Here is a 25,146-nt window from a genome sequence, read left to right as displayed (position 1 = left end):
CATTTCTTGTGTCATTTACAAGGTCTATTAAACTAACTTGGATATGGGGTACATTCATAAAGTTATTCAAGCATGTGATCTTTTGTAGCTGTTGGATTTTGTAGGATTGTGAAGAAGAATTATTAAAATACTTAAACCACTTCTGGGTAACACAGTTGTTTTTTTATTTGTACAGTGTCACTATTATTTCATGGAATAGGAAGTAATTTTCTCATTATAATAAAATGTATTATTATTATTGTTATTATTTCTTATTATTACTTCTATTATTATTATTATTGTTATTATTGTTATTATTATTATTATTATTATTATTATTATTATTATTATTATTCTTTTATTATTATTACCAATAACAATTTAACATCTTATTTCTTTCAAAAACATGATTTACAACCTTACCTAAAAACGATGCTACTGACTATTAAAATATAAAACTAGCCACTAAGACCTATGACTATGAGGAGACGATAATAAGTGATGTGTTGGTTTAATAGAGCGCATCTCTGTAAACACGTCAGGATCCGCGCCTCCTCACACCGGTTTGCTCTGGTTTGATGGGCTGTGCCGTGCTAACCTGCAGCAGCACAGTGGAACAATGACAACACAGGCTGCTGCAGTTCACCCCGCCGCCATGTGGGGGCCATGTGGGCGCCGGGCGGAACTTGATAGCGGGGAAGTAAAAGACCGAGACACAGCCGGCGGCAACCGGAAGCACGACGTTTTAGGCACGAAAGGATTGCACATGGGCTCCGGCAGACACATAAATATTAACAACTGTGCGTGGATGGATTCCCCAGATCAGCAGCAGAATATTAAGTATGGTTTGAATGTGGTCTCGGTACGTATTGATTTATTTGTAAAAAGCAATATTAAGGCATTGTAAACGAGTTTTCGGTCATGTGCTAATGTATTAGCATGCTAACTCAGTTGCAGAGAAACTGGCCATTCGTGTGATTAATTTGTCACATGTACTACGAGTAGAGGTTTCGAGGTTTAACATAGAGAACAATATCTTTTTTGAGAATTTCGGTTTTAAATAAATTATGTGTTTTGTATTGGTGGTGACTGGTAAAGTCTAGTCTAGTCCATCCCAGTACTTTACACGGTATTAAGCAGGAGCGGGAACACGTTAATCAAAGTATTTTTTTTTAGAGTACTTCAGGGTGTTGCACCATCGAGTTTGTCAAGCCATAAAAGAATAATTAGCGAATAAAATATATTTGTCTTCCGTTTTGTCACTCAACAAGAACAAAGTTCGTTTTTGTGAATCAGTTAAAGTCAATAAATACCAATATTGGTATTGTAGTTCTAGGAAAATCTCCTGTATTGGATTTCAAGTACTGCCAAGGCGATGGCTCCTAGACCTAAAGTCTAATCATTCTGATATTTATGACCCCCGAAAAGTTTGGTGATTTATACACTCAGTATATTATATATTTATCTTAGTATGTCTACTGTATTTCCCCCCTTAGCTCCTTTGGAGGTGAGCCCGGTTGCAGTGACATGGTAATATTTCTCGAATGGCATCGGACATCATCGGACCCGAAGAGCAGCAGCGGTTTGCCAATGACTAGTGAAGGCACCGGTTTGGAGGCTTTGGCCTCACCACTGGCGGGGTATTTGGAGAAAGTCAGTGGAGCTCTTGCTTCTCTCTCACGCTTGTCACTTGCGCAAAGCTGAATTATATTTGAAAGATACTGTGACTTCGCAGTACCAATCCAAATTAAACAAAACGGAAATCTTTGGTTGTAAAAGGCGAAAGTTTCTTGATGTACTCAAGAATGTACTCAGTTACACCAGAAACCACTGCACACCTATGCTTTTGTACTTCTCACTCTTGTTGCTTTCACATTTTTTGTTCCCAATCCTACCTCACCTTAAATTTGCATTCACACTGAAATTAATGAGCAGTGATTTAATGCCACAGCGAAAAGACACCAAAAAACACCAACACGTGAATTCGATGGGATGACTTTAAGTAGCTCTTTATGTTCTCTGGTCCACTACTGTAAGGTAGAGCACATGCACAGGTGGGTTTTTGAATATGGCTTTTGAGCAATTTAAAGAATATTGCTGGTAGACAATGAATGGATTTTGTTTCAAAAGTCTATATTAGTTTGAAGTGATTTCAGGCCAAAGTGTCTAATGTAAATAAATGTTTAAAAAAAATGGATTTGTGCTGCTTTCTATTCGACTTGTGAACTAACTGAAACATGAAATAGTAACGAGGATTGATGCATTAACTGCTACATGCTGTGCAACTGTTACTAGATTCAGGAAAGAGCTGCTTCATTGGAGTATTGTCCTTGGTGCACAGCGAAGGGCTTCACCTGTGCTCTGCGCTCCTACCGCGTCAACCTCCAGGAGTCCATCACCCTCTGCACAAACCCACAGGTGAGTTCCTGACTGAGCCGCAATCACAGGTTTCTATGTTCCGTGTTAATTAACCATTCTGTATCCACTTCCTCGCAGTGTCTTTTCCCGTTGGTCACACGATCCTTGGAGGATGTTTTGGCCAGTTTGGATCCTGTGGAGCCCACGGTTGGAACTAAGAGAAAGACTACCTCCACACCGGAAGAGGAAAAGCTGATGAAGCCTTCAACCAAACGTCAGCGATCAACTGAATTTGACAATTGTGCCCCCGTTAGCACAGACGAGAATGGTGCTGCTAATGGCCAACATGCAGCTCCTGAGATGGACTATGAGAAGATAAATGGATCTCAAAGAGAGCGTCCGGTTTCAGAGTGGGAATCAGCAGACGTTAATTGTACAGATCTAAAGAAGGATTCAGTCAGTGCTGCTGATGGTCTTGCGCTTAATGCATGCCTGGACTCGGTTGTGCACTCATCTGAAGTTTTTCCGACTGATGACGGCGTTGAAGCTGCAGTCTCTCCTTACCGGGATGCACTGTCCGAGGTCCGAGACTCATGCAGCAGTCTGGACTCTGGTCAGTCGGTCATTAGGAATGAAGATATGACTTCATCCATTAGCCATTCTCCATTAAATCAGCAGGAGAAGGCAACGAGCCCAGAGCGGAAGTCAGGGATTGCAGAAATCACCATGTGTGAAGAAATCAAGTCAGAAGAAAAGGATTTATCTCGTGTATCACTGACGGAGTCGGAGGAACTTGTGTCTCTTCCAAATCATCTGTTCTGGGAGAACAGCGACAACCTGTGTTGGCTGGACTCGCTGCTTGTTGCTTTGGTGAACTGTAAGAGCTTAAGAAACGGTAAACCTCAGGATGAACCTCCGCAGTCGTCAGTTTGGCGGCTGCTGAAAGGATATGAAGACATTTGTGTCGCCGTTCAAGCCCATCAGACTGAAAGAGGTGAGTTAAAATGATCAAATACAGAATGAGATGTATACTAATGTATGCAATGTACTTTTATATTTTGCCCTGAAGAACCTGCCATCGGAAGTAGGTTCTCTGCTTCTGTGGTATTTGATTAAAATTAAAATGGGAAAACTCCCTCTTACCAGGTGTAGACCTCTACAGAGCGAGAGTCAGATTGAGCAGCTTTGCTGCTTCGACTGGTTGTATTTGGGAGATATTACGTGAGAAGAGAACAGAAGGCAGCAAACATGTTTACATCAGACAGGTAATGCCCTTGGTGTAGACTCGATGGGAACAGGAGGCTCAGATCAGCAACTTTTACTTTCACTATGGAAGATCCTGCAGGAAGGTACAGCGATAGAGGACTGCCGGTGGGAGAGAGAAACACAATGTTATTTACAAGTAATAGTTTACAGCAAGAATGTACTTTTCATTCTTGGCAGTTCTTGAATATTATGTTGCGTGTGACTGCACGTTACGAATGTGTAACTTTCTGGTGAATCTGGTCTGATTGGCTGTATTCCAGACGTCTTCATAATAACTACTATGAGGGTTCGAAGCTCTTTTGGGGGCTTTTGGGTAGTTTATTTTCCCCCTAACCTACAGCTTATAGATGGGTCAGATCCTGTCAGTGGTGACAGAATAAGAATAAAAGGCGACTGGGAAAAGTGGTTTTTGTTTGGTTGTCTAACTGAAATTGGTTCTCAACAGAAGGAGTTGTGAGGGTGCCGAACCACTGCCTGCAAAAAGCCAATAAAGCTCTTCACAGTCTCAGGATGTTGGTCTTTGACGCGCTGGTGACCAAACTGCACTGCAAACTAGGTAAGATCGAGCGCTCATGTTTGTATCCATCAACCTGCAGTGACTGAATGTTTTCATACCGTGGCTGAAGTTCTCGCCAGGCATTCAAAACACATCAGAATTAAGAACGGTTTTTGTTTTTTCATCCAAAAAGTACTTAAACAGCTTCACAATGGCCAATGTTACATTCAGTAATTTATAATGATAAAATCCTATTTTATTTTTTGTTGTAAATATAATTTAAAGCATCTGTAGAAGTCGATGGTTTGTTTTTGTTTCTTGGTGAAACTGTACTTAATTCCAGCGGCACTGTTTATACCGTGGTCTGAAATTCCAAAAAAGCGTTTAAAATTCAGACAACAGATGGCATGAATTCTCCAAACTGAAGAACCCTAAACAAACAAAAAAGGCTGTAAACATCAGTAAGTAGAGGAGTGTGTTGTGTGCAGATTTGGAAGAACGAAGGATTCTTGCTGCACATCGCTAAAGAGTTAACTTGTTTTAAGATGCATATTTTTTATTTGGTTTTGTTTAAAATAATAATAATAATAATAATAATGCCTGGATGTGAGCAGCTCAGTTCCGCTCCTGAGGGGGTATTCCAGAAAGGAGGTTCAGCAAACTGCTCTTGCTCCTCCTCCTCCAGCTCGCGTCAGTCGCTTCAGCAGCTCGACTGGAGCATGTAGTCCGACATCGTTGTGGTTATTAGATGACATCGCGGACCGCGGTGGGGAGGATAGGCGCTTTCTGGAATATCCCCCCCTGTTCTCTTCCACTCAGAAGCCGTGCTGTTGTGTTGCATGCGGTGTGTGCTCCAACATTGTCTTGCTGAAATTTTTGAAGCCTAACTGTGTAGATGGAATCATGCTGCTCTAAAATCTTTTTACTTTTTTGCAAATAATCAAAAAAAATGGAATCTGCATATCAACATTTTGAAAACAACAAGCATGCCAGGCCACGAGTTGTCGCTATTGGTTGTTTTTGTAATGAAACCACACATGCAGACAGTCATACGCAGACATTTATATTGACAGATGACAAAGTTGAATTGCGATTACATGTGATTTTCAACTATAAAAGAACCAAGTCCCTGGAGAATATTGACTGGGTGTCATGACACTGGAAGAAACGTTATTGTCTATCTACTCGCACATGTCTGGGTTCTCAGCACAATTCTCTGACAGCCTGGGGGTGGAACCACTGTAGTTAGGCCGGGTGCTCAGGGGCCGCCAGGCTCCGGCTGTGTGCAGGAGCAACCAGTTGTTTGTTTGGGCCCGGGGGGGGGGGCAAAGCCCACATTGAAGCCATGAAGTTTGAGTCTATTGAGGCTTATTTGGCAACCTGAAGGACTATAATTAGCGGCAGATATTTAACCTACTGCACAAAGTTGATGTCAATTAGCAGGACCTTGACTTCCCTCCACACCCTTATTCCTCCTTGTTTTATCGGGAGATGAGCAATGTAGATACTGCACAACATCCCTTTGAAATAAACATTAAGCAAAGGTAAAACACTGAATTGATGAGTCTTAAACTATCAAGTCAGTTGAGTAAAGTCACAAAATTACTTGCTAATCATTGCCCATTATTTTTTGACTATGGTAGTTTAACAGATAAGATCAGACTCACTGTAACTGCATCGGTGCATGTAAAGCCGTGTCCTTACTATTAGGCCCTAAGTCTAATAAACCCCACGCTCAGCCCTGTCGCAGACTTGTGGCGGAATGTGGAAGTTAACAAGAAAAATCTGACCAATCAGTCAGTTGATTTCACCTGGAAGGACGCTGTGATGCCGCATGTTTCTTATTGACACGCTTTGAAACTGAGTGGTTGCAAAGGGTGCAGATGAGTCGGTCTTTAACACTGTCCGCGCAGGAAAAGGGGCCCCCATAAAACCGCGTATAGGGATGCATCGATCTGATTTTCGCTCCCGATCTGATCCCGATACCTGAATTTGCATTATCTGCTGATACCGATATTATTCCGATACCAGAGCTGTTTGGTTAAATGTTATCATCATTATTGTTGATTTTATATGAGGCTGTAATAAACTCCTCTCTACAGGCAAGTATGAAAAGTACCAATGTATGCATGAATGGTCCCAAAAGGCAGCTTGGGGTTAGTATAAGGTCAGAAAAGGAAGCAGTACAAATTATTTTTATTCAATTTAGACAGTGTGGGGGTCTGTGTGGTGCCATCTTCTCATAATAAAGTTATGTCTTTAAAACCTCAATCACTTAATTAATCGCTGGGGAAATTATTTAGCAACGCAGCAGCGACCGCAGTGTTTCCAGCTCTAACGCAGCACAAACGATTGGGACTATTTTCACTGAGTTTTGCGTGGAGTAGGACGCAGCTTCACGGAGGCGTGAATCGCCTGCTGACAGCGTGGAGGACCTGCTTTTCATTGTTTTGATGTCGGTGCCGTTCTCCTCGGCAAGCTGGCGTTTTAAAACGGTGATGCCTGGCTGCAGAGCGGCTGCCTCGCTTTGCAAACATTGCATATTGCCGTCTTGCTTTGCGGTGTTTTGAGCGTAAACTCCATCCAAATAACGACATGATGTCATGGAAAGTTGGATAGCACAGTGCTGCTCCGTTAGGCTGCTCGCTGGCTGCAAACTGTGGAATGGATTTCCTGACTCATTACTCCACGTCTCATTGAGACCCGCCTCCCTTCAGAAAATCCAGTCCACAGTTAGCACAGCCAGCGAGCAGAGCAGCCGGCAGGGAGACACTTGTGGAATCGTTTCAGCAACAGTAAAGCACAGACGAGGCTTCATGTATCGGAAATCTCCGCACGTTGGATCAGAGATTTCCGATCTGTGAATTACGCTGATATCGGAACCCGATACTGGATGGGATTGGCCTCATCCCTAACTGCGTACGTAACCGACATTACGCTGAAAGACAGCGTCAACTTCATGTGAGAGCGTAACGGCCTGTTATGCTGAAATGTGCTGGCGAGAACACTGCATGTGCAGAAGAACTAGTTCCTGTGACTGTGGTGCGCATGCACAGTAGCAGCTTTTCAGAAAAATAAGTTTTCGCCCGTTTCCACGGAGGTGGAGTCGCCGTGTTTTTTTGAAAAGTTCCACCTTGGGAGCAGCGTGTGAATGGACAAAAAAATACAACAAAGGTTTTCAGTTTAAAATGTCCTGAAAACGGGGCCTCCGTTTAAGTTACGTGTCCAAGAAGACACAGTAAAAATGTTTGAAACATGACTTTACATTGATTGTGATGATGCAGAGAAGGACGATAGATGTTGCTTGTAATCGAGTCGAGAACCGATGAGCAATCTGAGTTTTGATCACTTTGTTCTTATTCTTCTACAGCTCTGTTTGGATCGAGTATAAAAGCACTGTATAGAAATTCTGCTGTTTCACAGCTACTTTTCAGCACATTTGCACCTCCTAATCAAAGTTGTAGTTATATTTATTTTTTTGTTTTTTTTAATTCAAACTCAAAATATGTCCACTGTAACTAATTACCACTGTTAAATACAAAGACTTCCATAAAACTGCTTCCCTGGACTATCTTTCAGTGTTCAGCAGCATTGAAGGGGAACAGAGTTAGCTCGAGAACAATATGCAAATCATGGCAAGTGTCTGTGAGCGGGGGAGAAATGTCTCCGCGAATGCTTTTCAAACTCTGCAGCACAATGCTCCCAGGGCCCTTCAAGCCTTCTGTTCTTAGATATTACTGCTCCAATACCACGCTGCTTGGTCTGTGCAGAGCAATTAAGGTGACGCAAAGATTTGTTTTGAATAGTGCAGTGTCTTGTTTTGGTAGTTTGCTTATGTTAAATCTAAAAACACGAGGGAGGGTTTGTGTTAAGTTTTATAATAATCACACCCATCCGCTACCTTTCATATTTCTCGCTTATATCAGATATTGTGCGCAAGAAAATTCTGTACTATTGAGTCGCTTTTTAGTATCCATGCAAATATTTGATCGTTATCTTTTGGGCCCGCCGCTATCGTCTGATGATATCGGTAAGAGACGAGTTCATACGGGCAAACCTTGGGTTTCGCTCGACGGTTTGCTGCAAAAAAAAAATCGCATTTGGCCAGAAAAACTGCTGTGGACAAATAGGAAAACACAGAGATGTGAAAGAAAACGGTGCAGAAGTGGTTCAGATTCGGGCGAATGGGATTCACACTTAATCTTCAAATGTAAAGATGCTTGCGAGTTCTTAAATTCAGGTCACTCGGGTAATCCCGTCACTCATGTAAACCTTTTGAAAAGACTTGAGTGTAACGTCGGCACAGCCCGCTCTTGAACCAGTTTTGCCCTCTAACTTCTGCACGCTGGCGCTTTTCAGGTCAGAGGGAAACGCCGGTGTTTGCGATGCCTCTGCTGCTCTCCATGGACTCCTGGGCGGAGCGACTTTTCCAATCAACCTTTCAGTGGGAGTTCAAGTGTGGTGCGTGCAGAGCTGCTACCAAAGAGCGGTGAGTGTGACGGCCTGTTTGGTTGAGAGCATCTTCAGAATAATAGCAGGGTGTTTAAAAAAAAAATTATAAAAATGAGTGAAGCTCAAAATCCTTAAAGTCGGTTTTATTTACATTCATTGACCGCACTGTATATTATTTTCTAAATCACAGAGACAAATGAATATTGAGTTGCCTTGTCTGCATTTATACTAACTCTTTGCAGTCGATGTGTTTTTTTGGCAAATTATATCTTCTTACATCTTTTTTATTTATTTGTTTTTTTTGGCATTGGGGGTTTTTGTGAGGGCTGCTTGCTGACAGATTAGCTTCACACATTGTCACAGTCCTCACAGGTAACTTCAGACCATCTGATTACCCTGGAGATGATCATTTGAATGGCGCTCTTCTGTTTTCTGTCACGGTTCTGGTTTTGCCTTCCATCTTGAAGCATTGGCGATCATTTTTGGCTGAGCATTTGACCATTTTCTGCACTTCTTTTTTAAGTTCTCCCCTCTTTAATCAACCTTTCATTGAAAGTGCGCTGCTCTTCTAAACAATGTCGGCTACGAGCCTCTTTCTCGGGTTTCTGGGGACAAATGCATGGGCAACATGTGCTGGCTTCATCCTTAAATAAGGGCAGCATGGATTAACTCGTTGGTTTAACTGCTTTTATTTTGAACACACCACTCAGGAGCACGCACATCATGGATGTTGGGTCCGGTGGTTTACTGGTAAATTATTTGCCATGTAATGTCATTTCTACCCAAGCAGAGAGTGATCCGGTTAGTTATAAACTGCTCGCTGCACATGAATGTTTTGGTTGAATGCAACCCGGCCGGAGAGTCGTACCGAGGTTAACTAAAACTCCCAAGTGCCTTTGCTGCTTCACTCATCTGGAGTTGAAGGTGGGCTTGAATGGATTCCCTTTATTTCTCTTTAATTCTGGCTCATTTGTCTGCAGGTCCGCGTCAGGAGTGGATTATTTTTAATCTTTAGAAATGACTTGAAATGCACAGTAAATTCTTTATATAAGTGAAAAGAAGAAAAAACTGTCCTATAAGTTTATTCTTGTTTTTTATCCATAGGGGGACGACGGTTCATGATGATGAAGCTAAAATGTCAGGTTGTTTTTAAAAAAAAAATAAATAAAAAATGGCAAACTCAATAAAATTACAAACCAGAACCAGGTGATGGGGGAGGGTGTGTAACAGCACCGGGCCCCCCCAGAGATATTTACACTCACCAGTTCACCAGAATATTCAACGCCCTAATAGACACACAACTACGATGATCCTCAATCCCTCCGATCTGATTTGTAGTATTTATTTGTTCACAGGCCATTGTTTTTCCGGTTTGTGCTGCTGGCGACAGCAATAACAACGACCAAAATACAAACGGGCTTGGAAAAAGAAAAAAAAAAGACAATGGCACACCAGGAATGAAAAAGACACTCATGGTGACACATTAAATAAAACACAGCACCAATGTGTCAGAGCAGTTTCCACTACGAGTCCTTTTTCCTCCTTTCTTGTGAACTTTGGCCCATCCTGTGGAGGGGAGCCGTTCTGGTAGACGTAAATCTCTTTAAACATGAGTGGACCTGCAAATTCGGACTGTGTTAACTTCACCCGCGTAGTTGGAGTGCATATTTTCAAACATTTGACATTGTGCATGTAAGAAATGCAACCAATGTGTAGTGCACTTCATAAAACATTGAAAATCGGTATAATTTTAGCAGATAAAAGACTGGACTGAGTGTAATGTTTACTGAGGGAATGCTGTGAAAGTGGTTTCATAGGTGCAATGTTTAAAGTGCTGAAAGGCCTTTTTATTCACTTGACAGGCAACTGAAACTATTGAAAATACAAGCTCAACTACTAGCCCTCAATCCAATGATGGCAGAACTAAGCGTTTGTCATTTGGACTCATTTTGTCGACCTCTCCATCCTAAACCAGACTGGTTTGTTTCTGTTGTTTTTCAGGGTTAATAAAACCATCTCCACCTGCACCAACCTCATGCCGGATTGGCGCCCGCTGCACGCCGTCCACATTGCCCCGTGCAACGTGTGCCGCAGCAAAAACCAGAAGAGGACAATGACGCTGGTTAGGTGAGGACTGAACGTCCTGTGTTCCTATGTGTAGCTTGTACTTTGAAGAGTAAAAGAAGCTGGCATCTTAAGGTGGAAAAAAAAATATATATATATATATATAATTTCCGTCTGCACCTGCTTCATTCAGACCGCAATAATCACAATAACATCAATGCCACACTAAGAAAGTACCTTTTAATAGTTTTCTAGATGATATAAAAGTCGATAAATTACAAATTACAACATGAAAGGTCTTTTTAGAAGTGGAGCAAAAATCCACAGGCCAAAGTCTCTTTCACAGAACATAATGAACCAAAGCTTGTATTTGTTGTTGGTGTCACTTTATAAATGGAATGGTACACATTTTAGTCTGATCGTGGTAACATGTTCTGCATACTGTCACATGGAAGCGAGTACTTAAACAGATCAACATGCTTAAGAAAAAAGGTTTCTGTGCTGAATGTTAGGTAAATAACAGTATTAATAAACAATTCCTCCAGAAAGTATGAAGTTTGACCAACTGCTTTCCAGAGTATTATAAAAAATAAACACTGAAAACGGAGCTTGTATATGTTTTGACTCACACGAAAGCTTTGTGTTTTAAGCTCTGTAAAAGCATTGTCAGATGAAAAGGCTGGCATTAGGAAGTGCAGACGCGGTGGCATACGCACTGCTTTTAACCAACCCATGATTTAGAAAGCGCCTGTGTGTTTTTACTCGATCAGCCTCACAGACACACTCGCTCACACGCAGATGGTGACAGCTGCTGAGGCGCTCACACACATTAAGAGCAAGTTGTCCTGCCCAAAGACACTCCCAACATATGGACAGGTTGAGCGCTGTCCTGAGCCGCCGCCGCCGCGGTACAGAGTACATGTATGAGCGAAGCGGCGAGCTGCGCTGTTGGTGTGACAGAAGCTTTCAAAGAGGAGGTGGGATTACACAAAGGATCAGCTCCGAGCATTTTCTTGTTTGTGGTGATAGACAGGCTAAGAGATGAAGTGAGGAAACAGGAGTCTCCATGAAGTATCATGTTTGCAGATGACCCAGTGATCGGTGGTGAGAGTAGGAATGCAGTGAGGAAGGAGGATACAGGAGATGGAAGGTGTTGGTAGAAGACGAGCCGGTCCCTCACAAATACCAGGAGCAGATGGAGTACGTTTTGATAATTGTCTCCCTGTACGGGAGTGTACCTCCATTGTCTCCTGTAGCCATCCTTCTGAGTAAACCAGCGATAGAAGAAATGGGGAAAAAAATAAAGGAGCATGCTGCACACAAACATTGCAAACACTTTGTAAAAAAACAAAAAAAAAAAACATTGCAAAAAATGAATGGAAGCGTAAAGTCACTTCAGCATGTTGGTGTCAGTGGAAGCAACAAAAGCTGTGCGTCCATCCCATGTCAGTTTGACATCAACCCTTGTTTCTCTGGTTTCATTTACACTGTTTCCTCTGCGTTGCGTAGGGTGTCTCCTGTGTTTGTGCTGCACTTCGTCGAGGGTCTCCCTCACGACGACGTCGCCGCCTACGGCTTCGACTTCAAGGGAAAACACTACTCCGTCACCACTGTCATCCAGTACAAGCAACACCTGAAGCACTTTGTCACCTGGGTTCGTCACTCTGACGGTGGGTATTTTAAAACCGACCCAGTTGAAGTTTATTTACCTTTTAATTACCGGACTTTTCCTATATGCAGACCAGTTAATGAGCTTTGAATTACTGTCTGATTAGCACGCCAAATATATTGCCTAATCATAAATACCTGGAACTGCTTTGAATCGGTGTCACTGCTTTTGCCGTGTCATCCCACTGATTCAAGCTCTTTAACCAGCGGTTATGTTCACACATGTTGTGAAACCTTTTATATAGGCGTTGTGAAACAGCTTTGCTCCTTGTTGTGTCACATGAGGGCTGGAGGTTAATTCCTCTGAAGCAGTGTTTGCCAACAGCACATTCTGCTGGACGGCTGTGGAAGTGTTAAGCCGGAGAGAAGACCAATGTAGGGCTCCTCATTGCCTTTTAGATTGAAATTTCACAAAACCCCAAATTCTTATTTTTTTTCCCAGTATCAGCAAAGCTCAGCCGTTATTTAATTTTTTTGGATTATTACTAATATATAAGTGATTAATCTATAATGAGGTATTATAGACTTTTAAAGAAACAACCGCATAGGAAAGAATATACAGCTAATATTGCATAATTAATTTTGACAAAAGCTTTTTCTGATCAGATCAGTGGGTACACAAATATTTTCTCAAATAAAAATGAAACACTTAATTACTGCACTTGCGCAACAGCTAATTACCAGAGGTTGACGCTGTAATTTAATTAGTTCTGTGTCTCACCCACTTACACTTTGTGACAAATACATGAGTAATGACAAATTTGATGCACTGGTAAAAGAATATCTAATACATAAAATAATACTGAATATTGACGCACTACATTGACGACAAATGTTGGCATTTAAAAAACCATTGAATAGCCACACTGAGAGAATGACTGATCCCAGGGTTTGTAGTTTGTGGCTGAAATGTAATGTAAATTTTAGCTGTTTAAGACTTAACCTCATATGTGCTATTTTTGTTGTTGTTGTTGTTGTTTTGGTGAGTCTTTCTGTGCTTCCTTCCTTCAGGTTCGTGGCTGGAATATGACGACTTAAAACACCCCCGCTCTAAGGCCCACGAAAACCTGCAGGTCCCCGCTAAGGAGCTGCACGTCCTCTTCTGGGAAGTAGATGAGAGCAGAGACTCTCGTTCTTGTTCTCCCTCCAGCACCTTCATTGAATCTGAAAACCAGAAAGTCGCCGTGTTGAGTGACGGGCACTCGGGAGCAGATGATCCGCGGGACTTTGCGCCGGATCTTTCTGCCACTCACAATGACACCGACATTGCGTGTGCGCTCTCGGCGTCCGACACGACGATCACAGCGGAGAGGGACACTTCGGTAGGCGACAACACGCTGCTCGACGCCTTCCAGGGCCTTTCCCACAGTGACATCATTACGCTCACTTTGGTGGAATTAAATCCTGAATCGGAAGCAAAGCCACACGGCAACCTGCGATCTCCAGGAGTGAACGTTTCAGGTGGGAGTGAGGCGGTCACAACCACCGCGGACACCTCCTCCGCTGCAGTAGATGGTAGAAAGTGTGATAACTCTGACGTTGAGGCTCACGCCTCGTCTGAAGCCGACTCCCGAGACGGCTCATCCAGCGATCCCACGTACGAGCCGTGTGCCAGGAGGGGTCGGTCTGGACCGGTCACCCGGAGCAGAAACAAAGCAGCCCGGTCAAAAGAGGCTCCAGCAGCAGCAGCAGCAGCAGCAGCAGCAGCAGCTCCTCCTTCGCGCGCTTCCAGCAAAACGAGCGTCGCTGTTAAGGCGCCAGGTTCTCAAGTCATCACCCCACATGTTGACCGTACTCGGCCAGAACCCCCCGTCTCTCCCGTCAGCGTTTGTCCTCCTTCCGCCACTCAAAATCCAGTGCTGGAATCCAACACTCAACTTTCCTACCTGCTCAGTAAACACCCACTAAGCCAAGTTCAGAAGTGTACTGCTAAACTCGCCACAAAACAATGGCCTAGCCCCAACCCGTTTCACTCCACACCCAACAATGTGAAGAGACCGCAGCCTCCCGCTGCTCTACTCCACCCTAAAGCACAGCTCAGGACGGAGGATAGCGACGGTCTCCCGCCCAAAGCTGCAGAGATGTACGGGGCTTTTGGTGCCAAGAGGTCAAACAGCCACACTGTATTCAAACCGCCCCATTCGGTCACGGCTAACCACCTGAACACTGCGGGGAGGGCCGTGACTTCGCTTCCAACACATGAAGACCCTTTGAAGAAGCAGTCCTCAAGTCTTCCTCCAGGTCTCGGAAGCAGCACCGACCTCCTCAGACACAAGCTGCTAAAGAAACTGAAAGCAAAGAAGAAGAAGCTCGCCAAGCTGGACAAGCTCTTAGTCATCCAGGACGGAGCCAACCTCCGGCCGGACACCGACCTGGGCTCCCCCAGCACCGTCACCTCCAGCACCTACGATGGGTCCACGTACGACGACCTCCTCTCGGACCTGCTCTCGCCCGCAACCACCGCCAGCAACCTCTCGCCGGACAGCACCGAATTCCTGGAAATGCTCGCCAATGGGAAAGACGGTGCCGACCACACAGACAGTGTCACTCCGCTGCTGCCAACAAATGGTGAAATGAAGAAACCCGACCCAGAGAATTTCCTGGAGGAGTTTTTATCCCAGGCTGCCGCTCAGACGCCCACTGACATGGAGGCCGAGGCTCTCGGTGCACTTGAACTTTTTATTTAAGCTGTAGGAATACATGCAACAATTAGGGATTTTTTCTTGTTTAATTGTGCATTTGACCTAAAATCTATAAGTGTATTTGTTTCCATTGATGTAGAAGGCTTTGTACATGTTTAATTTGGTTAAAAAAATTAACCGATCATATATGGATGTCATGAGCCTTGAAACTGCACTTTCTTTTAAACTGGTTTATACCTGCTGTACTTCCATGGGTTGGTTATAAAAGCTGTGTTCAGTCAAAACTGCTTGCCGTTTTTTGATAAACACCCATGATGTTAATTTTATGGTCTTTCAATAAAAAAGTCTGATGAATTGTGCATTTAATTTATTTCTAATTCATAAGTTAACAACCTTGCTGACTGTTCAGTTTAGTCCTAAATTTTAAGTTATTACAGCTTTTGTGAAACATTTTATTAAAGGCCCTGTTAGTGTTTATACAAGATGGTCACTTGCAAGCGTATGTAATATTTTTTTGAATTTAGTGTCTTTAATAATGTGTTGAGTTACCTGCAAAGTGAATTTATGGAAAGTCTTTGAATTTTGTCTGTTCAGATTTTCATATTGAATATAATGGCAATGAGCATGTTTTGGTGGTAGGTATGACGAGTACACTTTCAACCACAGTAAAACCCCTCTGCCACAACAAAGAAGAACATTTTAACGGTCGTTCCCACACCGGGAGTCGAACTCGGGCACCCTAGATGAAAACTGGGTTGCTCACCCGCTAGGCCATATGTTCATGACGTCAGACGGTCGCCATAACGACCAATTTTATATTGTTGATTCTTCACCTTACTCCTAAGGTTCTTACAACTGCATGTTTTCCAACTTTCACGCTTGATTTAAAATGATTTATTTCCCTCCAGTGTCACATAACATTAATTCCTAGATATCAGACGGGCACTGATAATGAAAATGCGTCCTTCTCTGAGCGACTAAATTAACTAATCTTTCTCTCCTACCTGCTGCCATGTGTTAATATTGTTTCAGATCGTTTAGAATAGATAATCTGATAACGATTATTAAAAGGACATGATTTAAAAAGAAAAAGAAAAAAAGGTTGAGAGGAAGTTGCCTTACCTTGAGAAAGCACGTGTAGGTGCTGTTTGACTTTTAATAAGCCATAGAAAAGCACATGTTCTGACCATCCTTATGAAATACTGCAATCTTACTATAAACTCAATATCAATAGTTTCACATTGGTTTGAGTAAGTAAATGAATACTGTCCTTGTTGAAGTGAAATTATGACTTTAGAACTGCAGGGTATGGGAGGAATCGGTGGTTGGGGAAAGAGTTTATCTCACGCTCTGTGCAAACGACACATGAAAAGTGAGGAAACTTGTGTTTGTTAGATTTTTTCTGTTGCAACAATGCTAATAGACTAATCTTATACACCCGTATGGTCCCACACCTGTAAATGACATGTATTTGTGGATGAACAGTGTGTTGATATTTTTCTGCCAAGCAAATACTATTTGCTATTGTTATTGACTCCTGTTTGGAGCTCGGGGAACCTGATGTTCTCACACTCGGGTGATTCTCACCTCTAAATCCAGAGAGAAAACAACATGGCACTCGGACACTGATGGCAATCCCCTATCTCTACGGTGTTGGCCCAAATTCTGTTTCTCAAGATGACGTTGCTCACTCTCCACAGAGCGCAGATTATCAGAGATTACCATTGGATATTCATGAAAGCATAGGTGTCATTAATAAGACGGGTTATTTTAAAGTAAAACTGTCGTCTCACACTAATTTTAACACATGGTTGGAAAAAACGAAATCTAACAGTAGCCAAAGAGATGCAAAACATGAAGGTGACGATGTGATCACATAAGTCAGGTACAAACAGATAGAGGAAGTAGGAAAGTTTGCACTCCGGAGCATCATTTACATAAAGAGGAAGCCACAAACAACATGTACGTATATGTGGGATGAGGGGTGCGCGATGTCACAGGGGCAGATATTAGGTGTGCATGAGCTTTCTCGCCCTCAGTTTCAGCATCTACCTGCTTCAGCAACACACACACACACACACGCACACCCTCAACATGGAGACCAACAAGGTGGTGGAAAACATCTACCTTCTGGTCATCGTCACCCTCATCAGTGTGCTGCAGAACAGTAAGACAAAAAACAAATGTTTTTTGTTTTCTTTTCTTTTAAAGCTCTGAAATGGTGACTAATCGTGCGATTACTAATGCTGTTTGTTTAATTTGTGTCTCTTAAGTATTCTTTGCGCAGAAGGTCGAGAAGTGTAAGAATATCCCCATTTCTGCGATGGAGCGCGTGGCCTGTGCCAAGTAAGTGGCCTTTTCTCAACATCTAGTCTTCTACTGTTCTATTGAAAACGTCTCTGCCAGTCGCACAATGGGTGGCTCTGTGTTATTTTTGTTTCCTTCTGTGAGCTCTCCATTTGAATTTATAGTCCACCAAATAATACTTCCACTGAGAGAGAGAGAGAGAGGCGAGCCTTATTTGCCTGAACACAAGCTGGTCTGGAGCACATTTGAATGCCCGCCGGGACGACGAAACAGACAAGGTCACCATTTGGAAGGCATGTGTTTCTCCAGCTTTTCACCGAGATGAATCATCATCTTGTTAAAGCAGGGGACGGACTGGCACATGTCTGCAGTCTGTGGTCTGTGGTCATATCAGACTCAAGTCGCAGCCAGGTCTTAATTGTTCATTGGGGTAAAATGTAGAAACTTGTGACTTGAGATTTTAGAAACAAGCCTCGGATGAATCACGGAGCTCGTGGTTTATTATAAACGACCAAGTGCATCAGTGAACACAGAACAACCTTTTGAGCCTTCATAAGACAGCAGGAGTTGTTCGTTATAGATCAACACACCAGAAAATATAAAATGTGCACAAATGTTATATTTGTAACTGAGACTGTTTTGTTCGGTTGCTGGAAAAGGAACAAGGCACTTCTTGTTTTCTAAAGGAAATATCTGAGCAACATCCTGTCATGGAGAAAATCTGACAATTTCAAAAACTGACGAGCTTCACGCTCCAAAGAGCGACTCAAATAGTGAGCGTGTGGAGCCGTGTTTGGATTTTGTCTGTAGGGTCGGTTTAACGAGTTGTGAGAGAAATGATCATGAACTTGATGTGATTAAGTTCAAATGGCTGAAAGCCTCTTTTTAATAGAATAATCTGCTAAATAATTCGAGGATAACATAGTGAATGTAACGTGGAGCCGAGAGGAGCCACACATTTAAATAGTATTTCGATTTTACAAGAAGAAATCTCTCGTGAGTTTTTGGTATATTCCCAATGTAAACTATTAATCATGTGTTCAAATATTGATTGATTAATCTATAACAACTGATTAACACTACAAGTGACTTGATGTCAGAGATCACGTATGGAAAAGTTTCCTTAACTTTGTGCTCATATTTCTCTTTCCAATTCCTTTAATTAGTCGGTATATGTGAGGCTGGAAAAGGTTAGAGGGCCACGTCTCTGGACAACATACTGTACTGATTATTGCAACAGCCGAGTCATGCTGACACAAAGAGTGGCCTCACTTTTTCCTGGCTTTGCAACTCAACGCCGCTCCTCAGACACAAACAGGCGCCCAAGCATTAAAACTTTCCTTTAAAAAAAAGCAAAAAAAAACCCAACATATATCTTTTATTTGATTTGAACATTCTCATCGTCATTTGTTGAGTTTTTAACAGGAATTGTCTAATTTGCAGGCTCTAAACATATTAAACGCAGGACTATTCCCTTTATGGTTTCTCACTGCAGATGATTTGACTTTTCTCTGTCATGCGTTCTTTCAGTCGCAACTGTATGGACGTTTACCCCACCTTCCTGGCAGTGATGTGGTGTGCCGGACTGTGTCTCAGTCAAGGTAAGTGTTAATGACTGTAAACTCTCAGTGCCACACCTTCTCAGAGTGAATTCACAAAGACACACACACAACAAAAAAAAAAAAAAAAAAAGTCAACAATGTCGGTCACCAGCAGCAGTGCTTTTAACTTTCATCAACTTGTCACGTGTCTCCATAGAGACGCAAACACGTCTACCACGCCGACACATTTCTGGGTATTTGTGTGCGTCGTATCATATCAAACACATTAGAAAATAATTTACAGAGCCTGTAACAGTTCCTGCATTGTGGCGAGCTGGAATTTCCCTCATGAATAGAATAAACAGTGCGAATTGTTGGCTTTATATTGTACATAGCGCTCCTCTGCCCACAGCTCTGTGGCCCTAACTGTTCACTCAAATCTAATTTTGCATTGGAAGAGGAACGCAGGAAGGAAATATTCATTGGACTTCATAGTTTCTATTTAAGTATATTTCAAGTTGTTGGTACTCCCGTATTAAGTCCAAACCATTATTGGCTTCTTCACTACATTTAAGGTCTGAAATGTTAAATACACATTCTTTGCACCTTTATATCATTTAATTAGGGAAAGTTAGAAAACAAACCTGCATATGAACCATGTCCATCAACTGTACTAGTATATGAAATATTATACAAAGTATTTCAAACTTCAAACACACCGAGGCAGTTCAAGAAAAAAAAACCAATAGAAATACTGTCCCATGTCTTTGGGTCAAACTGTTTCCGTGACGCTGAAAATTGTGTCATCTGTCTGAAGCTCCTGCTGCGTTCGCCGGGTTCATCTACCTTCTTGTCAGGCAGAAGTACTTTATGGGTTATCTGGGGCAAACTTCTCAAAGGTAAATCGATGAAAATTATCCTTTTTTTAAAAAAAAAATTTGGGGTGCAAAAGTAAGCATAGTTGAATAAATGTCTCTTTTATGTGTGCAGCACCCCGGGCTACCTGTTTGGGAAACGCATCATTGGCTTTCTGTTCCTCATGTGTGTCGTCGGCATCTTCAACTACCTGCTGGCTCATTACTTAGGCGGCGATTACAAGGAATATGTGGAAACCATCACCAACGCTGCGTCTGCTCTTCTCCTCATCCCTTAGCTTGGTGTATGCGGAGTAAACTCCTCACAGTCGTGAATTAAAAACAATGGATTCTCTCTTTTGTGAAACGTTTTATTGCATATTTGGTATAAAAAGACTTTTTTTTCTCTTTTATTCTTGTAACCAAATATTGGTTAAAATGTACACAAAACTGCAACTATTTTATTTTGCAGCAGCACAAATGTCCCCACTTTATATCGCCTTGGGAGAACGTCTAATGTATATACGAGCAAAAAATCCTCCCCGACAACAACACCTCCATCACAGAATGAGACGAAGTAATCTTCAGGCAGTTCAGAAAGTCTCAGTTCCAACAGGTGAAGAGAGAGAAAGTCTGCATCACAGAGTGAGAGGAGCGCTCTGCGCAGCCCTCAGAGGAGCGGGACTCCTTCATCTGGCAGGGTGGTTGAACCTGCAACCAGTCATCCGCTGAACGAGAGAGTAAAAAGGATTCCTTGAAGAGGCAGATCTCGCTTAAAAAAAACGGAGCAAAATCAACTCCATTATGTCCTTTTTTTTCACCCACAGCCAGCTCACGTGAGTCTCAACTTTAAGGGGGAACAAAGACAAAAATAAAAGCACGGTTAGAGAAATGCATGTAAAGGAAAGGCCAATGTGTATCTAACGTAAAGAAATAATCGTGAGACTTACCGTGAATCTTCTTTTGCTGAAGCCAAACCAGCGTGGGAAGTCAAAGAGGGCGTCGGAGTAGTATTTGAGGGTGAAAGAAGCGTCTCCCCACACGGGCCTGACCTCCAGCCGGTGGTCAGCGAGGTGTTTACTCGCCCAGCTTTCCATCGCCTCCGTCAGGTCAACCTGAAATAGGCGGAGGAAGGCTCGTTTAATGACCTCAACCAATAGCTGCCACATAATTGGGAGGAGACGCCGTGAAGTCACGCTTACATCCACCCTGTAGCTTTCTCCAGCCACAGACGAGATGGTCCAGTTCAGGCCTTTCTCCATTTGCCACTTGACGAAGGGGTCGCGGCCGTCGATGGACACCACGAAGTGCCTCAGCACTGAAACCAGGGAGACAAAAGGGTTCATCTCAACAGGGTCAACAGGAGGTGAGATTTTTTTTTGCAGGGATTCAAACAAAAAAAACTCCCAAAAAAAACAAACATGTTTTTATGGGGCTGCATTTGTCATTGGTCTACTCCACCCATCTGCAGTCCTGCATGAGTCAGTAAAACAGCATGAGAGGAAACGGTGCAGCTTAGAAGTGAAGCAGTGAAGCACAATCACCAAGTTTCTTTTACCTCGGAGCTCTTTTCCTGCCTTCTTGTTGGTTTGTGGGAGGATTTCTTCACAGGCTGAAGCCAGCAGATAGATCCTCTTGGACAGCAGGCTCTTCCTCATGCTGGTGTACTCCCATAGATTCTGCATTTTCACTTTCCTGTCGAGAAGCACATAGGATTTACTTTCACGTCTATTTTAAGAAGCATGCAAGGAAATAGTGAAGAGATTGTGTTTGTTTGTTTGTTTGTTTGTTTGTTATTCCCCTCACCGTCCAAACGACCTGTGAAAGACGATTCTTTCCCCGGTGCAGGAGAGGACGTCATCCATCAGCAGCAGACTTTGCTCCGGGTCGCAGAGGACTCGGTACCCGGTGGAGCGGAGCGCCTCCACCGAGAACCCCGCCGGGGGGTTCCTCAGAAACTCCCCCAGCTCCGTCACCCTCATCCGGCTGGAAAACACGTCGCTTATCGTCATGGTTTCTTCAACTTCTTTCTCCAACTCAACAACTGTGAGTCCCCGCCGCTGCGGCCGCTGGTGTTTATATACGGGCTTGGAGTTCCACCCCGGAGAGTCAAGCGCGAGAGTTCAAGCGTTTCCGGTCACTCTCACAAAAATAAAGTCCTGCAGCTGGAAACGTGACAGGTGTGACAACACGTGACAGCAGGGAGTTTGACCTTTTGAGTGGCGCTCAAGTCACTGTAGCGTTGTTGTTGACTTATTTTAGAGATATTCTAAACCAGGAAACTTCATACCGGCACTTCAAAAAAAACTAAACAAAACAATGAAATAATACAAATATGTAAGATTTTTTTAAACGTATTAGAAACTGGAGTAATATATGTATTTGTATTTCAAAAAAGCATTTCATATGTGGGGTTTTTCTGGGATACATTATTAAAAATTAATTAAATTTTTTGCCTATCTATCTATCTATCTATCTATCTATCTATCTATCTATCTATCTATCTATCTATCTATCTATCTATCTGTCTATCTATCTATCTGTCTGTCTATCTGTCTGTCTGTCTGTCTGTCTGTCTGTCTGTCTGTCTGTCTGTCTGTCTGTGGTACTTTAAATCAGACTATGCAGGTGTGTTAACTGCCCACCATTGCAGATTGACACATCAGTTGTACAGAAGGAAGAAGAAGGAAGAAACATGTTGTCATTTTGACTGGGTCACCCAAGAAGATAATCAAACTCGGTTACCAGATAAGCATTAGCAGATTAATTATGACAGCTCAACGTTATGACTGTAGTGTTTCAGCAACACACGTTACAGATCAAATATAATTTAATCAAAGATTTGATACTATAAGGATAAGAAAACGAAGCTACATATGATATTAATTTACCACCCAAAGAAACATCGTGCTTCTTATTTGCATTACACTTACGTGTATTCACAACCCACGATAAAAAAAATAATAGATTTTGCACAACTCATTTGACTTTGATAAGAGTCACGTGGCGCACAAGCTCCTTGATGATTGAGCCACGTGAAGGTCTTCGTGGTGAAATAACACCTCCGTGCGTCGATGTTTAATTCACAATCCTCTTCCTCATTTCTGATAAATCTGCAATCACAAAAGCCCACACACTGACCTGTTGCTTTCTTCAAACTGTCTGAGAGAAGATTGATCCTCTCACTTATTTCATGTTTCATCGCCGCCAGCGAGTGTTTGCCCAAACACTTGGCCTGCTTGTGTTGAAGTGAATAACACCGGCCGATCCCTGTGTTCAAACAGTATTGGCACTCCGGCTCCCAGGTCACTCGCTTTGCACAAAAATGTGAACGCTCACAGCTGCGGTTTCACAATAGAAGCAGCCTGTTTAATGTCTGTGGTCGAAGCAGTCCCTGTTTAGACTCTGTGGTGGTGAGGAGGCTGTTGACTCAATTGTTCTGCACGTCTCCACCGGCCTTGCTTGACTCGAAAAACAGACAAAAATACAACCCAGACTCCCCCCTCATACCTCACGCTGCAAACTCAATCTGACATTTTGAAGAATAATAAAGACGTTTGACCCAAATTTGTGTTTGCAGTCCTCATGATGCTCATCTGATCTGTTTTTTTTTCTCTTTTATGTGTTTGTTGTGTGTATTCAGTGCAGAGAGCAGTCAGAGACAGATGTAAGGCTCCTGGTTGGTTTGAAATACTAAGAATGGCCACACAACCGAGAAGATAGAACCTTCTCCCTGAACCTTCTGTTTTTGTGTTTGGTCAGTCAGATGCTCCACACAATTTCTACCAAGTGGTGTCCATGTATACAGACTGGAAAGCCAGATGTCTCAGCTGGGATCTCACTGTTGTGTTGTGTCTGCTGCCGTAAAGCAATTTGTTAAAAACACAAATTTACCAATGCAGAAAGTTTAGAACTATATAATTACATGCGCCATGTCTACATTAACTCTTCTTCTACAGTGACGCCAGCCATCTCCATTTCCTCCTACATCCATGAATCTTCTGAGGCCTTCCTCTTCTCCACCTGCCTGGCAGCTTCATCACCTGCACCCTTTGTCAAATATATTGAATTTCTCTACTCATGCTTTTGTCTTGTAAATCCCCCCCTTTATACTGTTATCCTTCTGTCACACACCATCCTGCCCGCACTCTCTTTCTTCAGCTCCTGGGTGCTCTATCCATCTGGACGGTTGATCCCTGGGACTTTAACTCAGCCGCCTCCACTACCGTGAAGCCGCAGGAGAAAAGGGGCAGAAGAGCCTCTGGCAGGGATCTATCGTTCTGCACATTTCCAACTGATCTCCTCACCGGAAAAGATTATTTATGGTTCTCATATTCAAGAAAGTCGAATTGGAGCAATTCATGTTTGAGTTAAATGACATCCTGGAGGTTTGAGAGGATGAAGTCATTCACTCTCTTCAAACACATACTTCATATTTCTTTGTTCAAAGTTTGTTCAAGAGGTCACGTTTCACTGCTGCCAGAAACTGTTTGAGTCACGCCTCCCATTAGGAGCACTCTCCTACATGTTGGAGTCTTTCTATGCTGAGGCGTTGACTCTGGTTTTCAGCTGAATTAAGCTGAGGAATCATTACTGAGCAAAGTAAAACAGTGTATTGTTTCATTTTAAATTATTTTCTAATGGTGCTGAGTGTATGATTTCTCACATTGTTCTTTCTAACATATTGGGAACACAATTCTCTGCAGAGATCATTGGTGATCACACAGTTTCTTTGCAGTATAATTATCATTCCCCAGTGTGCCTTGGCTGAAGTTTCACTATTCAATAATTTAAACCTCGAACATGAAGTTCAACTGTTTGGCACAGCAAATAAATGTTTTCTTCAATAAATTCACTTGTTTGAACTGTCAGGTCTGAAGAATTCAAGGTTGTTTTTTTTTCTTGATAAATAGTTTCACAGAGTCAGTGTCATATTAGGAAAAACAAAATCAAGTCCAGCATTAAGTGCCCACCTGGGTATGCTTAAGCTGCTTTGAGGGGTCTTGGTGAAGTTTAAATAATCAAGGTTGAGTTTGAAGAATCCAAGTCAAATCAAATCTGGTTACAATCGAAAAAAGATTCCAGGTGTGGGAGATTTATTTGGTGCTTTATGAGTCTGTTTCTAGTTTAGAGAGCCTATCGGCCCAGTGTAAGATGATGATTTGGACATTAAGCTCTTGAAGACACTGGCATTATTTTTTAGAAAATATGATGGTTCATCTTCAGTGTCTGACATTTTTCTCAGGTACTCTGTGTCCTCTCAAGGTCTAAAGACATCAGTAATAGGTAAATTGCTGTCTCTGAAAATGCCCCTGAGTGTAGATATATGTTTTTCACGTCTCTTTTCCTGTGATGAATAAGCAACCTGTCTAGGGTATACACATGCTGTCTTTCTCCTTTCTCTCATTGTTTCGGATTGGACAAACTCCCGCCTTGAATGCCAATCAGTTGGATGAAGCAGCTAAATAAAAATTTTAATAAAAAAATTTTAATCTATGGAGGATCTAAGAACAGGTGGC

General features: G+C 42.5%; 3 protein-coding genes across 3 annotated transcripts; 2 read left to right on the top strand and 1 right to left on the bottom strand.

Moving 5' to 3' along the window:
• The first annotated feature begins 703 nt into the window (after positions 1–703).
• Positions 704–15,289, top strand: uspl1 (ubiquitin specific peptidase like 1). The gene is made up of 9 exons (XM_080482806.1): positions 704–841; positions 1,476–1,632; positions 2,275–2,397; positions 2,476–3,331; positions 4,049–4,159; positions 8,459–8,588; positions 10,553–10,678; positions 12,125–12,285; positions 13,295–15,289. Exons 1-9 carry the CDS (start codon positions 831–833, stop codon positions 14,968–14,970), a joined length of 3,351 nt encoding a protein of 1,116 aa, XP_080338932.1. The 5' UTR covers positions 704–830; the 3' UTR covers positions 14,971–15,289.
• A 1,629-nt stretch (positions 15,290–16,918) lies between these two features.
• On the top strand, positions 16,919–20,116 carry alox5ap (arachidonate 5-lipoxygenase-activating protein). The gene is made up of 5 exons (XM_080482529.1): positions 16,919–17,092; positions 17,199–17,271; positions 18,763–18,833; positions 19,591–19,672; positions 19,764–20,116. Exons 1-5 carry the CDS (start codon positions 16,945–16,947, stop codon positions 19,924–19,926), a joined length of 537 nt encoding a protein of 178 aa, XP_080338655.1. The 5' UTR covers positions 16,919–16,944; the 3' UTR covers positions 19,927–20,116.
• On the bottom strand, positions 19,989–21,792 carry medag (mesenteric estrogen dependent adipogenesis). Its single transcript, XM_080482528.1, has 5 exons — positions 21,434–21,792; positions 21,186–21,322; positions 20,830–20,945; positions 20,578–20,742; positions 19,989–20,474 (listed from the first exon to the last, which is right to left on the bottom strand). The coding sequence occupies exons 1-5, from the start codon at positions 21,637–21,639 to the stop codon at positions 20,460–20,462; spliced, it is 639 nt and encodes a 212-aa protein (XP_080338654.1). The 5' UTR covers positions 21,640–21,792; the 3' UTR covers positions 19,989–20,459.
• Positions 21,793–25,146: the final 3,354 nt, after the last annotated feature.

Source organism: Lipophrys pholis (assembly GCF_963383615.2).
Source record: "Lipophrys pholis genome assembly, chromosome: 16".
NCBI classification, from domain to species: domain Eukaryota; kingdom Metazoa; phylum Chordata; class Actinopteri; order Blenniiformes; family Blenniidae; genus Lipophrys; species Lipophrys pholis.
This window is presented reverse-complemented; position numbering and strand designations above follow the sequence as displayed.

Excerpts from the sequence above, each read along its gene's own strand:
- uspl1 (XM_080482806.1), top strand. Across the intron at positions 2,398-2,475 it reads CCCTCTGCACAAACCCACAG|TGTCTTTTCCCGTTGGTCAC; the intron begins GTGAGTTCCTGA and ends ACTTCCTCGCAG. Across the intron at positions 12,286-13,294 it reads CTGGGTTCGTCACTCTGACG|GTTCGTGGCTGGAATATGAC; the intron begins GTGGGTATTTTA and ends TCCTTCCTTCAG.
- alox5ap (XM_080482529.1), top strand. The coding sequence starts at position 16,945 with ATGAGCTTTCTCGCCCTCAGTTTCAGCATCTACCTGCTTCAGCAACAC. Across the intron at positions 17,272-18,762 it reads GAGCGCGTGGCCTGTGCCAA|TCGCAACTGTATGGACGTTT; the intron begins GTAAGTGGCCTT and ends GCGTTCTTTCAG. Across the intron at positions 18,834-19,590 it reads CGGACTGTGTCTCAGTCAAG|CTCCTGCTGCGTTCGCCGGG; the intron begins GTAAGTGTTAAT and ends ATCTGTCTGAAG.
- medag (XM_080482528.1), bottom strand. The coding sequence starts at position 21,639 with ATGACGATAAGCGACGTGTTTTCCAGCCGGATGAGGGTGACGGAGCTG. Across the intron at positions 21,323-21,433 it reads TTTCACAGGTCGTTTGGACG|GAAAGTGAAAATGCAGAATC; the intron begins GTGAGGGGAATA and ends GCTTCTCGACAG. Across the intron at positions 20,743-20,829 it reads GAGAAAGCTACAGGGTGGAT|GTTGACCTGACGGAGGCGAT; the intron begins GTAAGCGTGACT and ends CGCCTATTTCAG.